Genomic DNA, 16,469 nt, shown 5'->3' with positions numbered 1-16,469 from the left:
GAGATCCGGCCACTGCACTCCAGCCTGGGCGACAAAGCGAGCGAGACTCCGTCTCAAAAAAAAAAAAAAAAAAAAAAACAAAGTCTCAGGTGTATAGAAAACAGAAGAATCCAGCATTGCTGTAATTCATTTAAAGTTTTATGGGATGACAAATACATGGGGTGGCTGGGAGGAGGAGTGTAAAACTCCCTGGTGAAGCTCCCTGGTAGGCCCCTTATCACTTTTATGGTTTTCCATTGTTGCAGCGACTGGGAGGTTAATCACGAGGGTTTGTTTGTAACATCACCAAGGATGGGCAGGGGCCTTTGCTGGGCCACGTGGTAGAAAGCCAGATCATTCTCCTTCTCCCAGAGTGCACCCCATGTGGCAGGGACTGTGCTGGGGATCAGTGGTGAGCAAAATAAACCCAGCCTGTCTATCCAGGGCTGTCTGCCCAGCGGGAGAGACATCCAGGAAACAACAGAGCTCATAGGCACACGCTGGACAGATGCTAACGGGTTACAGGGCTTGAGGAGCATCCTGGTCTGCCTGGAGACTCTAGAGCAGGTGTCGTGAGCTGGTCGGGAGACCTCTGAGGTCTCAGAGTGGGTGGGATTCAGCTGGGTACAGAGTGCCACAGGGGTGAGGAGAGCTGGGCAGGGCAGCAGTGTTCCCATGGGACTCCGGGTAACGCTAGCCATGCTGTGTGCAAGGGCCTTACAGACACTTGGGAATCCAAGCCCAGCCTGGGCACAAGGGGGTAGGGGCAGGGATCAGATGGACAGACAGTCATCTCTGATCTGTAGGTGACTGTGCCCAGCAACCTTTCTCATGGCTATGCAAGAATCCCTGCACACTGGTCTTCCTGGTGCCCACCCCAGTAGACAATTGGTGTTTTGTCTGAGGCCTCATGGAATTTTTGGATAGAAGAGACTCCTGCCCAACACAACTCCCCATGATGTGGAGGGGCCCTGAAGGACCCGGCCAGGTGGGCAGAGCAGGGTCTCAGGGGCTGCCAGGAACCCATGTTTGGTACAGTTCCAAAGGCAACAGAGCCCTGGAGGAGAGCCCGATGAGCAGGAATAGCAGGGTGCCTAGACCTCCTCTACCCCTTCCCTGCTTCCTTAGCGCATTTCCTCTCTTTCCCCCTTCCTCAGTGCATCTCCCCTCTTCCCCCCTTTCTCAGTGCATCTCCCCTCTTCCCCCATTCCTCAGTGCATCTCCCCTCTTCCCCCCTTCCCCAGTGCATCTCCCCTCTTCCCCCCTTCCCCAGTGCATCGCCTCTCTTTCCCCCTTCCCCAGTGCATCTCCCCTCTTCCCCCCTTCCCCAGTGCATCTCCCCTCTTCCCCCCTTCCCCAGTGCATCTCCCCTCTTCCCCCTTCCCCAGTGCATCTCCCCTCTTCCCCCTTCCCCAGTGCATCTCCCCTCTTCCCCCTTTCCGTGCAGTCCCCTCTTCCTCCCCCCTTCCCCAGTGCATCTCCCCTCTTCCCCCCTTCCTCAGTGCATCTCCCCTCTACCCCCCTTCTCAGTGCATCTCCCCTCTTCCCCCATTCCTCATGCATCTCCCCTCTTCCCCCCCCCCTCCCCAGTGCATCTCCCCTCTTCCCCCTTCCCCAGTGCATCTCCCCTCTTCCCCCCTTCCCCAGTGCATCGCCTCTTTTCCCCCTTCCCCATGCATCTCCCCTCTTCCCCCCTTCCCCAGTGCATCTCCCCTCTTCCCCCTTCCCCAGTGCATCGCCTCTCTTTCCCCCTTCCCCAGTGCATCTCCCCTCTTCCCCCTTTCCCCAGTGCATCTCCCCTCTTCCCCCCTTCCCCAGTGCATCTCCCCTCTTCCCCCCTTCCTCAGTGCATCTCACTTCTTCCTCCCTTCCTCAGCACATCTGCCCTCTTCCCCCCTTCCTCAGTGCATCTCCCCTCTTCCTCCTTCCTCAGTGCATCTCCCCTCTTCCCCCCTTCCTCTGTGCATCTCCCCTCTTCCCCCCTTCCTCAGAATCTCCCCTCTTCCCCCTTCCTCAGTTCATCTCCCCTCTTCCCCCCTTCCCCAGTGCATCTCCCCTCTTCCCCCCTTCCCCAGTGCATCTCCCCTCTTCCCCCTTCCCCAGTGCATCTCCCCTCTTCCCCCCTTCCTCAGTGCATCTCCCCTCTTCCCCCCTTCCCCAGTGCATCTCCCCTCTTCCCCCCTTCCTCAGTGCATCTCAACTCTTCCCCCCTTCCTCAGCGCATCTGCCCTCTTCCCCCCTTCCTCAGTGCATCTCCCCTCTTCTCCCTTCCTCATGGCGTCTCACCTCTTCCCCCCTTCCTCTGTGCATCTCCCTTCTTCCACCCTTCCTCAGAATCTCCCCTCTTCCCCCTTCCTCAGTTCATCTTCCCTCTTCCCCCCTTCCCCATACATCCCCCCTTCCCCCCTTCCCCAGTGCATCTCCCTCTTCCCTCCTTCCTCAGGCGTCTCCCCTTCCCCCTTTCCCCAGTGCATCTCCCCTCTTCCCCCCTTCCCCAGTGCATCTCCCCTCTTCCCCCCTTCCCCAGTGCATCTCCCCTCTTCCCCCCTTCCCCAGTGCGTCTCCCCTCTTCCCCGTTTCCCCAGTGCATCTCCCTTCTTCCCCACTTCCTCAGTGCATCTCCCCTCTTCCCAGCTTCCTCAGTGCATCTTCCCTCTTCCCTCCCCTTCCTCAATGCATCTCCCCTCTTCCCCCCTTCCCCAGTGCATCTCCCCTCTTCCCCCCTTCCCCAGTGCATCTCCCTCTTCCTCCTTCCCCATACATCTCCCCTCTTCCCCCTTCCTCAGTGCATCTCCCCCTTCCCTCCCCTTCCTCAGTGCATCTCCCCTCTTCCCCAGTGCATGTCTCCCTCTTCCCCCCTTCCCCAGTACATCTCCCTTTTTCCCCCCTTCCCTGTGCATCTCCCCTCTTCCCTCCCCTTCCTCAGTGCATCTCCCCCTTCCCCCCTTCCTCAATGCCTCTCCCCTCTTCCACCCCTTCCCCAATGCCTCTCCCCTCTTCCACCCCTTCCCCAATGCATCTCCCCTCTTCCACCCCTTCCCCAATGCCTCTCCCCTCTTCCACCCCTTCCCCAATGCCTCTCCCCTCTTCCACCCCTTCCCCAATGCATCTCCCCTCTTTCCACCCTTACCCAATACATCTCCCCTCTTCTCCCCTTCCCCAATGCATTCCCCCCTTCCCTAGTACATCTCCCCTCTTCCTCCTTCCTCAGTACATCTCCCCCTTCCCCTCTTCCTCAATGCGTCTCCCCTCTTCCACCCCTTCCCCAGTGCATCTCCCATCTTCCCCCCTTCCTCAATGCATCTCCCCTCTTCCCCACTTCGTAAATGCATCTCCCCTCTTCCTCCTTCCTCAGTGAATCTCCCCTCTTCCCCCCTTCCTCAATGCATCTCCCCTCTTCTCCCCTTCCTCAATGCATCTCCCCTCTTCCCCCTTCCTCAATGCATCTCCCCTCTTCCCTCTCCTTCCTCAGTGCATCTCCTCTCTTCCCTCCCCTTCCTCGGTGTATCTCCCCTCTTCCCCCACTTCCTCAGTGCATCTCCCCTCTTCCCTCCCCTTCCTCAATGCATCCCCCTTCCTTTCTTCCCTTCTCCTCCATGCATGTCCCCTTCCTAAAGAGTTGTGTGGGGTTCAGAATTGCATCACTGAGCACCTGGCTCACATAGTGGCTGAGGTACATGCACTTTGCCACCCCTAGGAGTTGTGGGTGGAACACTAGATGTTGGAGAGACTCCAGAGACCCCCTTCTAGGAGGGACTTGTTCCTGGTAATTTGAAACTGCCCACTAAGATAGCAATGGGTTAGCACACCATATCTATCAGACTGCAAAAATGTTAAAGCCTATAGCCTCAGGTGCTGGGGAGGGTGTGGGGAAGAGGTTATTTCTTGTACTGCTGGTGGAAGTGTAACCAGCCACTTTAGAGAAAAATCTGCAAGACCTAGTAAAACCGAAACTGTGTCCCACAGCACTACAGTTTCTCATCCAGATATCTATGCTAGAAAACCCCTATGTAGATATACAATTTGATGCATAAAGAAATGACCACTGTGAAATCATTCTAGTAGTATAAATAGCAACTCACATGTCCATTAAGGGTATGGATGAATGACAGGTAGAGCTTTCATATAAAGAAATACTATAGAGCTGTCAAAAAAAGAATACCATATATATGTTATTGTATATTTTTTGACAGCTGTATATATGTGTATATATATACACGTTATATACACATACATGTGTATGTAGTATATATAGGTACATACACACAAATATGAATAGATGTCACCAATATATTGCTGCAGGAGGGAGGCAAGTAGTAAGTTAACCACAAACATGATGCTACTATATACACTAATAAGTCTATATAAGTTGAATGTCCCTTATCCAAAATGCTTGGGACCAGAAGTGTTTCGATTTCAGATTGTTTTGGATTTTGGAATATTAGCATGATATACCTAACAGGTTGAGCATCTGAAATCCAGAAATCCAAAATCCAAAGTGCTCCATTGAGCATTTTTTATTTTTGAGACAGAGTCTTGCTCTGTCACCCAGGCAGGAGTGCAATGGCACAATATCGGGTCACTGCAACCTCCACCTCCCGGGTTCAAGTGATTCTCCCACCCCAGCATTCCAGGTTGCTGGGGTTACAGGCACCCACCATAATGCCCGGCTAATTTTTATACTTTTGTAGAGATGGGGTTTCACCATGTTGGCCAGGCTAGTCTTGAACAGGTGACCTGAGGTTCCCTCTCGCAGCCCCAGAGGTGGTACTGGGGAGCTGGGATCTCAACCTGCAGGGGCGGCACTGCTCTGTCCTCATGCATAGCCCTAGGTTTGACTTCTTGTGTGTGAGATGTGATTAAATACATTAGGCGGGGGAAAATGTCTTATCTTTACCCAGCCTAGGTCGAAGAAGAGGGAGAAATAAGAGCAGCCAAATTGAAACCTTATTAAACAAAATTGGTTAGGTCTGATGGAGCCAAACCTAGACTGATCTTTAAAAGCTTATTTCATTTTTCCCCTCCAGTCTGAACCTCTTTGAATTGAAGTAACTGATCCTGCTGTAAGCTTATTAGTGTCAAACCTTGTGTGTTTCTTTTCCTGTCCGATTTACAATGATGAAGTTGCAAGGTCCCAACCCTAGCCCTTGGCACAACCAGGAGCTTCCAGGCTCATTAGTGGAACAAAATGGATAATAGAGGTCCAATCTTATTATAGTTGGTACATTATTACAAAATCTCTGCACGTCAGAAAGGCTGCTAAGCACAAGTCTGTTACCTGCTTCACTCAAGCATCTGTTGATTCTGTAAAATGCTGGAGGGACGCCCCCCTCAACACTGCTGTTCCTTTACAGTTTGTTGTGATGGTGTAGGCTGTCCATTTCTTACCTGACAGAAGGAGTGCCCATGTTAGTGACATCGCTGTGCTGAATTGTGTTTCATCTTGGACTGCTGTGGTGGAGTGAGTGTGTTTTTGTGGTGTGACGTAATAAGAGAATATGTGCTTCAATGACAGGCAGATTGCACGCTTTGAATAAATGTCTTAACCTCTGGGGGCTTCAATTTCCTTGTCTGTAATGTGAGATCATCATTAGCCACTGTCATTAGAAGTGAATGGAATCAGGTGTGTAAAGATTTTCCCCATCATAGGTATCCAGCTCTTTCTCTGTCTTCCGTATCGGCCCTGTGGTAACATAATGCAGCTTGTGTGCATGTCAGGTGAGTGCTTACTATTTCATGCAAGATGCTGTGGAGAACAGAGATGAGCACAGGATGACTCTACCTCAAACTGTTCCTGCTGGACGTTTTCGGTAGCCTCAGAAAGTGCATGGTAAAGGAAGACCAGATCATGCTGGGCACACTACCATGCAGAATCCTCAAAACACCAGAAAACTAAGTTGCAGACAGTCGAAAAGCCAGGAGTATCGAGCTCATCGGGCCTGGGAGCAGTCAGAAGGGGGTGTTCATTTGTTCTCTCATCCACTTGGTCAGCGAACTGGGCATATTGTGCTACCCAAAAACAGGAAACATGAGAGGGTGGGAGGGAGGGATGCAGCTGAGAGTTAGCTCTGAAAACTCCATGGGCTGGTCCAGCAGGGAGAGGGCTGCTGCTGACCTTCCCCAGGGCAGCTGGCGGCCTGAGCTTCCGGGTGAGACAGCCTAGACTGAACCTGCCTCTGCCACACCTGAGTCTCAAGGCAAGACTGACTCTCCTGGGCTTTGCTCCCTCACCTGAGAAAGGGGGCTCATCTCACTTGCCCGTTGGCATTGATGTGGGAGTCACGGTGGTGGCATGGAGTCCCCTGTTTTGAGTCTTCCCTCTCTGCTCCTTCCCCAGGAGCCATCCTTTTGGGCTCAGGCTGTGTGGGCTCTACACGGTCGATCACTCAGGAGCCACAGCTGCCTGCTGCCAGCACCCTGACTGGCTGAGTCCCGAGCCTGGCAGGGCAGGGTGTGGTTCTGCTCAACTGTCAGAGCGGAGGCCGTGGAACATCAGGCCTGCCTTGCAGTCCCAGTGTTTATTGTCCCAAGTCTCAGCCTATTTGTTTTGTGACCTTGGAGACATCAAAAACCTCTGTTTCTTCATCCATAAAATTGAATGTCAAAATATTGACCTGCCTGTGGGGTTTTTTATGAAGAATAACTGGCCCAGAGGATGGCGAAGCTTCTTTGTTAATCAGAAAGGACCAAACTGCTTAGCAAGCATGAACTTGAGTTTTAAAAAGTGTTTGCTTGTTTGATGTGTTCCTCCCTCCCTCCTTCCTCAGAAGTGCTTGGTGCTGGAGGGATGGGAAGGATGTGAGGGAGAGCCTCTGCAACCACCCATGCCCTCTGGGGAGCTGGGCTCAGGGAACGGGCCTCCTAGAGGCCACCCTGGTGGTATAGGGCAGCAGCGCCTCTCCCCATTCCGCCTCCCAGCCTTCTCTGCTGCCTTTCTCACTGCATACCCTGCCTGGGACACCGGGGGCCCCTGGGCAGCAGGCCCCAGCCCTATCCTCCCATTTGGTAGACTCTTTACCCTTGGGGTTTTGTGGAGCCTCCAAGGGCCTGGCCAGCTCCAGGCCCACCCTGTTCCTGCAGCTGTGGATGTGGAGCTCAGGCCCAGGAGGAGCTCCCCAAGAGAGGACCCATGTGGCTTGGCTCCTTTCAGTTACTCTTCCCACTTGCATTGAGGCCTCCCACATTCCAGGCATGGCACTGGGCACTGCAGATAGAAATGGAAAAAAACAAAGCAAAGCCTGGTCCTCATGGAGGTTCTATTCCAATGCGGGAATGACAACCAGTGAACAAAGAGATGCCAAGTGGTGGGAAGCTCTATGATGAAAAACCAAGTGAGCAAGGTGCTAGAGAGTGGCAGGGATAGGCCAGTGCCTATCTCTTGCTGGGTGACTGAGGAGGGGCTCTGATACAGTGGCATCTAAGCAGGGATAGGAAGGAAGTGAGGAAGAGAGGAACTGCAGGTGCAGAGGCCCTGAGGCAGGAGCATGCCTGGCACATTCAGGGAATGGGAAGCAAGGCCCACATGACTGAAGGGATGTGAACAGTGGGTCGGGGGTCACAGCAAATAAAGTCAGAGACATCACGGGGGCTGGGTTGTATGGCCTTGTGAGTCCTGGAAAGGACTTCAGCTTTTACAGAGTGAGATGGGAGGCCAGTGGAGAGCCTAGAGGCAAACCCCAGGGTCACATCATCTGTGTTCTTCCAAGAACAGGAAAAACAGGCTGCAGAGAACAGGCTCTTGGAAGAACAGGCTGCAGGGGAGAGGGCAACAGTCCAAGCCAGGTGAGGCTGGGACCAGAGCAGGCAGTGCAGGGACAGGAAGGGGTCAGGCACTGGACCTGCTTGGAAGATAGAGCCGACCCTATCTCCTGATGGCTGGTTACGGCTACGAGAGGATGAGGAGAGTCTGGGTGGGTGGAAGCCCTGGCTTTTCCCCTGACATCGTAGCGTTGCCGTGGAGAAAGAGAAGACTGAAGGAGACTTTAGGTTCTGGGCGTAGTAAGCTGGGATGCCTATCAGCCATTCAAGGAGGCAGCTGGGTGTTAGTCTGTATGCTGCCAGCTCCAGTCTCCACCTCCCCTGGAACTCAGACATCTGTGTCTCTCCAGCAGCCTCAGAGACAGCTCCCACTTGCAGAGCTCCCATCTCCCCTCCCCTGAAGGTGGCTCCTCCCTGCTCCCACCTAGCATGAGGCAGATCCTCAAACTAGAAACCTGGGAGCTGTTCTTTACACATTAGCTGTTCTTTACACACCAGCTATTTTCACACCAGTCTCTCCTCATTCCCACATCTAGTCTGTCACCACCAAAATATGTCTTGAACTCTGAGTATATTCCTTGCTAATTTCCATGTTTCCTTTCTTATTTCTCCACCTCCCCTGAATCTATTCCCCAAACTGTGTAGCCAGTTTGCATCTTTTAAAACCGCAAACTGGCAGTGTCATTCCTTTGCCATCCCCTGCGCCCCACCACTGGTGTCTTCCTGGTGCTTTGTCCCATGGCAATGGTGGCTGGCCCATGTCTCCAACCTGCTGTCTCCGTGGGCCACCCCACCCCAGCCAGCCCTGCCACCCACAGTTCCACTGGGGGCCTGGTTCTTTCCCTGCCCGGGGCCTTAGGCCTGCTCTGCTCTTCCCTCTGCCTGGAATCCCTGTGGGTGGTTCGTTACCCACCTGGTCTTGGCCCCAATGCCACCTCCTCAGGGAAGTCCTCCCTGACTACCCACGATGAATTAGGTCTCCCAGTTGTTCGCTCTCATGGAACCTCGTCCTTTTTTCTCATAATACCTCCCACAATTTCGTAATTCCTCATGTATTCAGTGGTGATCTAGTTAACATCTTTCTTCCTTAGCTGCCAGCAGACTTTATAGAAGCCAACTGTCTAAAACTGTCTGTTTTGCTCATCCTGCTGGCATTCCAGGGCCTGGGCCTGGTACCTGAGAGAAGGTTGCTACCCACGTGTTGAGACAATGTGTATGTGCCACCTCAGCTGCGCTCTGTGGACATTAGCAAATGTTTGAGGAGTGAGTTATTCAGTAGATGGAGAGAGGCCCTCAAAGTTGGCTAGAAGATAAATGATTGAAAGGAAAGTCTGTTTTTCTCATTCTTAGGTTGGTAAAATTATCTACTTTTCTTTATCTCTGGTGTTCTAAATGGGTCTTCTGTTCTGAAGCGTCCCTCAATGAGCGTGGGCTTGCTGACCACCCCGTGTGGCGATGCTGTCTGCATGCGCCTGTGAGAACCCACGGGAGTGCCACGCCGCCCTGTCCCCATCTTTATCTGCTTCACAATTTCCTGTCTAGGCCCTTAAAATCTTGATTTGCACAGTTATTTATCTTTGTGCTCTTCATGGTGCCCTGGTAAGGCATTCTTTATGATTTCAGTCCTGAGAACACAAGCCCTGTTGAAAAGAGAACATGCTTTGAATAAAGCCGGCTTGGCGTTCAGCTTGATAGGGAGGAGGAGCGGGAGGGGGCGTCAGGGCAGCATGAGGCCCCTGGCCGCCCTCTCTCACAGGAAGGCTCATAAACACAAGGATCTCGCTCAAGCCCCGGCAGGTCTGGAATCTCAGCTCGGTGCTTTGCCAGGTATGGTTTTGCCACAAGGGGCATTTCTCTTCCAGAACCTGATGCAGTCATTCTCTTCAGAGGGGCTGGGCATTTATCTAGACCTGTCACAACCAGGTTTCTCAGCAGCCCCTGTGCTGGGCATTGAGGATGCAGCATTAGGGAGAGCACAGTCCTTGTTTCGGGATTTAGAAGGGAACGCATACACATTTGATAGGCCAAAATTAAGAAATCTGGCAGTGCCAAATGTTGGAGCAGATGTGTATCGATGGGATGTCTTGGGCCTTATTGGTAGAAGTTGATTTATCTACCTAGCAAAGTTGAACACCCACTCACCCTGCAGTCCAGCAGTTCAACTCCAGGAAGTGTGTCCTTGAGAAACCCTTGCACATGTGCCCACGCAGGATCCTTGTAACAGAAGAAATTCATTGCAGCATTTTCCAGCAAAGAACTGGAAACACCCCCAGTGCACATCAGTAGGAGCCCAGGTTGTGCTAAATACACAGGGTGCAGCAGATGGCATCGGCAGCAAATGAGCTGCAGGTGCACGCACCGTGTGCACAGATTTTTAGTATCATAACTGGCACGATGCCTCATTCATACAGTTTAGAAACTTATACAACAAAGCAAATTACTGAATAGGAATGTGTACTACATATGTAGTGAGCCATTACACAATCATACACACTTGTGTATAAAAAGAAAGGGAATACTGTGCACCAAATTCAAGGCAGCGGCTCCCTCCCGCTGGCGCAGGTGGGAGAGCTGGGTGGGGAGGACCCCACAGGTAGATATGAGTTATCGATAATGTAGTTCAGGGACAGAGGGGGCAGTGAGCTCATGCATGTTGAGTATATGTTTGAAATCTGTCAGCACACAGAGGCAGGGGCTGACCTGTAAAGTAGTGGTGACCAAACAGTGAGTCAGGTTCCGGTGGTCAGCTGTGTCTGGAGTTATGAGGGAAGCCCTTCTAGGAGGTCTGTGGGAGCAGGGTTAGGGATGAATGGGAATTTGCCAGTGGAAGAAATCCCAGGGAACAGCCACAGGGGCAAAGCACAGAGACGTTCAGAAGCACAGCGTTTACAAGGAGTCGTTCAAGTGTCACTTGGCTACGGTTTCAGGGTTGGGGAGAATGTGGGGCCGAAAAGGCTGTGGAGTTGGGCTGTGTGGAGGAGGCTTCCTGGTGGCTGGGCTAAGGAGTGGGGGCTCAGCCCTGTGAGCGAGGCTTTTCAGCAGATTGCCTTGTGGGGCAGTGACAGGGTTACCTGGAGACCCCCACCCGTCACAGGGAGTCCCCATAGAATTCCAGCTGACCAGAGGATCTTCCTGCTCATAGCAGGACCATGACAAGCTTTGAAAGCCATGAGGTAGACGATGGGAGCCCACATAGGAGCTGGTGACAAATAATTGCTTTATCAGAGAAACGTTTTAGAAAGCCGCACAGGCTGCTGCAGGCGCCTGGGAGGGAAGAGTTGTGACCTGGGCCCCACCTCACTGGGCAGACGACGCTTAGTGTAAGGTGATACTCTCCAATGACTCTGAGTAATGTTCCCAAAAATCTCATTCTCCCGTTGCCTTTTCAGACCATTTCAGAGATGTTTTCTGATTCTTTGTGATTGATCTTGGTTGTGGCTTTTGACACTGTGTGTCTCACTTTCTCTGCCCCCTGACCTCTGGTTAGGTAGTTAATGATCTTTAAACAAACACTTGAGTATTATGGCTCTCCAGGAAAGGTCCTGGGCTCATGGGCCATTAGCAACACACTCTCCCTTTATCCAGGGAGAAAATGAGTGTTCGCACACCCCGACTTGGTAGACAGGGATGCATGCAACCTAAGTGTCAACATTCTCTTTAGTTTAACTATTTTTGATGGCAGGTTTTCTGAAATACGTTACATATTTCTCTGCTTCATTAAAAATCCATGAACACAGTTTCCTCTCATCTCAGAGAAAGTGGATCATAGGTAGGAATGTTCGTTCATTTCAGGAACTTTTATTGGAGACTTTTCTATGTCTGTTCCTGATTTACAAACTGTGAATGCAGAAATCTGCCCAGTATAGTAGTCAGTGATATTTTAGAAACAGAGATAAGATCAGGTTACTCCTTTGCCTAAACTCCTCCAGTGACTTCCGGGCCTTGCACTCTACTGTGGGGCCCAAGCCTTGACCTCTGTATTAGTCCATTTTCACGCTGCTGATAAAGACATACCAGAAACTGGGTAATTTATTTTAAGAAAAAAAGAAGTTTAATGGACTCACAGTTCCACGTGGCTGAGGAGGCTTCACAATCATGGTGGAAGGCAAAAGGCATGTCTTACATGGCACCAGCCAAGAGAGAGAATGAGAGCCAAGTTAAAGGGGTTTCTGCTTATAAAACCATCAGATCTAGTGAGACTCATTCACTACCAGTAAGGGGGAAAGCATCCCCACAATTCAATGATCTCCCACTAGGTCCCTCCCACAACACGTGGGAATTAAGGAAGCTACAATTCAAGATGAGATTTGGGTGGGGACACAGCCAAACCATATCAACCTCCCTCCCTGCTGTCTCCCTCCCAACGCTTGCTGCAGCCCTCCTGCCTCTGTATATTCCCAGACTCACCAAGCTACTGCCCTCTTAGGGCTTGCACTTATCAGTTCCCCCATTTAGAGCTGTCTTTCTTTGGGTCTTCACACAGCTACCTGCTTCTTATGCTAAGGTCTTAGCTCAAACTCACTTCTGCGAGACCTTCACCCCACCCAGACCTTCTCTATCACATCACCCTGCATTGTTTTCTTTACAGCATATGTTGTCTGTAAAAAATGTATATATAAAAATATATATTGCATGCATGTAATTTATATATTAATTTTATATTGATATGAATTGAATTAATATATATAAATTTTCCTATATAGGTAATTTTGTTGCTGTTGTTTCTAGATATTAAGCTCTTTGGAAACAGAGATCACTATATTTCTTCCCCTAGAACAGTGCCTGGCACACAATAGGCACTCTGGGAATATGTATTGAATGAATGAAGAGTGTTCCTGCCCTAGGTTACCCACAGGCCAGCAGGCAGCAGATACACAATAGACAGTGACCGTGTAGCAGGCTGTGGGATTCAGAAGGGCTGGGTTACCACTAAGGAGTCAGGGACAAGTTCCGCCACTGGGAGTTGGGGCAGGCTTTCCACAGCAGTGGTGTTTGTCCTGGGCTTTAGAGGGCAGATGGGCACAGCTTGGCCGGCTGAGCAGCTGGGGAGGCCATTCTCGAGGGAGGAGGCAGGCAGACCTGGACAGAGGGCTGGAAAATGCTGGCGTGATTGATGGAAGGGAGGAATTTGGAGGGACTGGAGCCTAGATTGGAGCCGGGGTGAAGGGAACTAAGGTAGTCAGGGATTTGGCTGCTATGAACCCTGCCTTCCTCCCGGAAGAACAGTGAGACTTGGAGAGTGGGGCCCTGGCCCTGCTTTGCTGGCGGCCCTCGGCCTTGTGCTTCCAGTGTGGTACCTGCTCTGATCCAGGAGAGTGTACCTGGGCCCCAGACCCACCTTGGCTGGTCCTCATGGTGCCTGCAGGTGGTGGTAAGCACAGGATTCTCTAGCTGCAGCTCCCCTCTCCTCCCCACAGCCCTGAGGCTTGTTGGTTTCATGTGCTCTCTTGCTTGCTCCCCATCAGGTGGTGAAGAAGGTGAAGTCCATGCAGATGTTCCACATGCCCATCACTTCAGCCATGCAAGGAGACCGGCTGGGCATCTGCGTCACCCAGTTTGACCCCAAGCTGCTGGAGCGCGGGTTGGTGTGTGCCCCTGAGTCCCTGCATACTGTCCATGCGGCCCTCATCTCTGTGGAAAAGATACCATATTTCCGGGGGCCCCTGCAAACCAAGGCCAAGTTCCACATTACAGTGGGCCATGAAACAGTCATGGGCCGGTTGATGTTCTTCACCTCTGCTCCAGATAACTTTGACCAGGAGCCTATACTGGACTCTTTCGACTTCTCTCAAGAATACCTCTTCCAGGAGCAGTACCTATCCAAGGATTTGGCACCAGCAGTGACAAACAATGATGAGGCCGACAAGAAGGCCGGCCAGGCCACAGAGGGCCGTTGTCCTCGGCAGCAGTGGGCCCTGGTGGAGTTTGAGAAGCCTGTCACCTGCCCTCGGCTGTGCCTGGTGATTGGCTCCAGGCTAGATGCGGACATTCACACCAACACGTGCCGGCTAGCCTTCCATGGCATCTTGCTCCATGGGCTGGAGGACAGGAACTATGCCGACAGCTTCCTGCCCAGGCTGAAGGTGTACAAGCTGAAGCACAAGCATGGCCTTGTGGAGCGGGTGAGCATGCCTTTGCTTGGCCCCACACACCTTTCCTTCTTGCTCGGGCAGCCGGGATCTATGGCCTGACATCTGTGATTAGAGCCAGAAAGGCCCTCAGAGACCTTCTGGTGCCAACCTCTAGTTTCTGGACAAGGCATCTGACGCCCAGAGTGGTCAAGTGGCCACAGTTCTCTCAGCTGGTCAGTCACAGAGCCAGTGCCAGCACCTAGGCAGGGGGACCCCACTGTACCCAACCCCACCTGGCTCTCCCACCCCTGCTTATTTATGTGATAGATGTGACCCCCATGGGTCTGAGCAAGTCTGGGCTCCCCCACATCCAGTGCCAGATGGCAGCGGTTAGCACTGGCCTCCGTGGCCTGCTGCCCTGACCAGGCCCCACTCTCTTGCCCTTGGTGGGCACTGTACCTCCATCCAGCTGGGCTCTGCCCACATGCCCCTGGAAGCTGCTCATGTCCAGAGGGAAACACTGCCCATCAGTGGTGCCAGGCCAGGTCTTTCCTCACCTGTGGACTGAGGGGAAGGGGCTAATGGTGGCCAGGTCTTTCCTCATCTGTGGACTGAGGGGAAGGGGCTAAGGATGCCAGAGAGCAAGAGGAAGGAAGGTACAGGAAGCTGACACAGTGGGAGGTCCAGCCCCTGGCTACCTAGGGTACCTGAAGTTCACCATCGCTGGATGCAGGCTTTAAGTATGTAAGTGAGCCAGTCTAGTTGAGGTAGGATGAGGCCCTGGCTGTGCCTTGCTGGGTGGCCCTTGGCCTTGTGCTTTCAGGGTGGTGCCTGCTCTGTCCCTGGAGACTCAGACTGGGCCCCGGGCCTCCCTTGGCTGGTCCTGTGGTACATCAGCACCTGGGCCCGGTGCTGGGTGGGATGGGCCTGCCACTAGGGTGGACAGAACATGGTGGTCTCCCCTAAAGTGGTGTAATCACCTCCTCCCATGGGGCATCCATCCCTAGCAGCTGTCTACACAGCACTGAGTGGGAATCCATGCCCATCGGGCCTTGAAGGCAGGATGGATGGACAACCAAACCTCACCGTCTCTTTTGGCTGGCTCCCTGGCTGTGGGCCCGAGCAGATCAGCAGTAGCTGTACTGGGACATGACTGAGTTTTGACTGGCTCGAAGAGCACAGAGTGCTGGCAACCCCACTGTCGGGGGCTCAGGCTTCTAGCAGGAGCTTCAGGGTCTGCCCTGAGGCTTTCAGCAAGCACCTCAGTTCCTCACAGGAACCTAATGAGGTCCCCCAGGCTTAGTGCAGGTGCCAGCACAAATCTGGCCCATCCACAGTGTCACATGTGGTGGGCTTCCATCTCCCACCCTCCACTCCATGTCTCCGTCCACCGGTTTTCTCCTCTAGGAGAAAAATCCACGGGTTTTCTCGTCTGGGATTCTGTCACTGCAGCCCCTTCCCCTCCCTTTCTCCTTTTCTTAGGTTCTTCTTGGGTGCTCCACCCTGGCCCTCTTCTTTTCCTGCCCCTGTACCTAGACCTGCCCTGAAGTAGGGGATTGAGGAGCAACCCCTTACTCTCCCTTGCCCCAGACCCAGAGCTTGGACCCTTAGCTCTGTGGGGCCGCTGGGGCCTGCTCAGGGCTCCATCAGCCTTAGGCCAGCCCTGAGATGCTGATTGAAGATGAAGGTGATAAAGTGTGTGTCACTCGTTTGTCTAGCCTGATTTATTAGCAGTGTTTGGAGTATAATTATTCTATAGTAAAATATCTATGAGAGAGTAATATCCCAATTGGTGTGGCTCCTGGGTCTAATTGCTCCCACTCAGGCCTGTCAACAGCGGTGCAGCAGTCACTTCCTTTGAGAACTGGGAGGGAGAGTCTGTGAGGAGCAAGTAAACATATGGCCGCAGTGACTCATGCCTCTGAAGGGCTGAGGGAGGGGCCAGGAGACATGCTGACCTATGTCCTGCCCCCAACCTGGGGCATCACTGGGACCACCAGCATTTTCCTGCTCAGTCCAGGGAGCCTGGAAGTGGAAGCACAAGAACTGCAGGCAGTCCACAGAAGCTGAGTCCAAATCCCACATAGACAACCCTGAGCAGAGACAGGCTTGCTCCAACTAGGGACAGCTGCATGAGGTGACTGTGGATATGTGCAGAGGTGAGATCCTATGAGCCCAGGGCTTTGGTCAGGGAAGAGGGGATTCCTAAGGCTCCACAAGAGAGGAAAGGGCATGGGTGCCCAGGCTAGGAGCAGCTCCCTCAACTCACACCCCCCTGAGGCTCTAGCTGAATGGGCACCTGCCTTAATGCTAGGAGCTGGCTGTAGGCTGGGACTTCTGTGCCACATGTTCTCCTCTGGGCCCCAGGGCAGGAATGAGCCTGCCTCCCTCCTCCGTCCACCCTGTCACCACTCTATTGATTAAGCATATACTGTGCACCTTTACTAGCTACATACTTTATTTTGAAACCTTTTAATAACCCTGAGGAAGAGGTCATTATTTTTCCTATGTTCATTTTTCCCCAATTAAATCAATTAAATTATGTGCAAATATTTAGGAAAAGTGGTGTGTGCACATGGTAAAAAATTTCAAACAAGGCAATAATTATTCAGTGTAAGGAAGTTTCCTTCCTACAAACCCAGGTCCCCTCCCCAAAGGCAG

The 16,469-nt window shown here is 52.5% G+C and overlaps 1 protein-coding gene across 2 annotated transcripts in view; it reads left to right on the top strand.

Annotated features, from left to right (window-relative positions):
- Positions 1 to 16,469, top strand: part of EEFSEC (eukaryotic elongation factor, selenocysteine-tRNA specific) — a 264,366-nt gene that overhangs the window by 185,211 nt on the left and 62,686 nt on the right. For both annotated transcript variants that reach the window (XM_033210885.1, XM_033210884.1), the window contains one exon: positions 13,203 to 13,859. In XM_033210885.1, coding sequence (XP_033066776.1) covers positions 13,203 to 13,859 — 657 coding nt within the window. The remainder of the gene's footprint in view (positions 1 to 13,202; positions 13,860 to 16,469) is intronic.

Source organism: Trachypithecus francoisi, unplaced genomic scaffold (assembly GCF_009764315.1).
Source record: "Trachypithecus francoisi isolate TF-2019V2 unplaced genomic scaffold, Tfra_2.0 Lachesis_group0, whole genome shotgun sequence".
NCBI classification, from domain to species: Eukaryota; Metazoa; Chordata; class Mammalia; order Primates; family Cercopithecidae; genus Trachypithecus; species Trachypithecus francoisi.
Note: the sequence above shows the minus strand (reverse complement) of the source record. Positions and strands in the feature narration are given on the sequence as shown.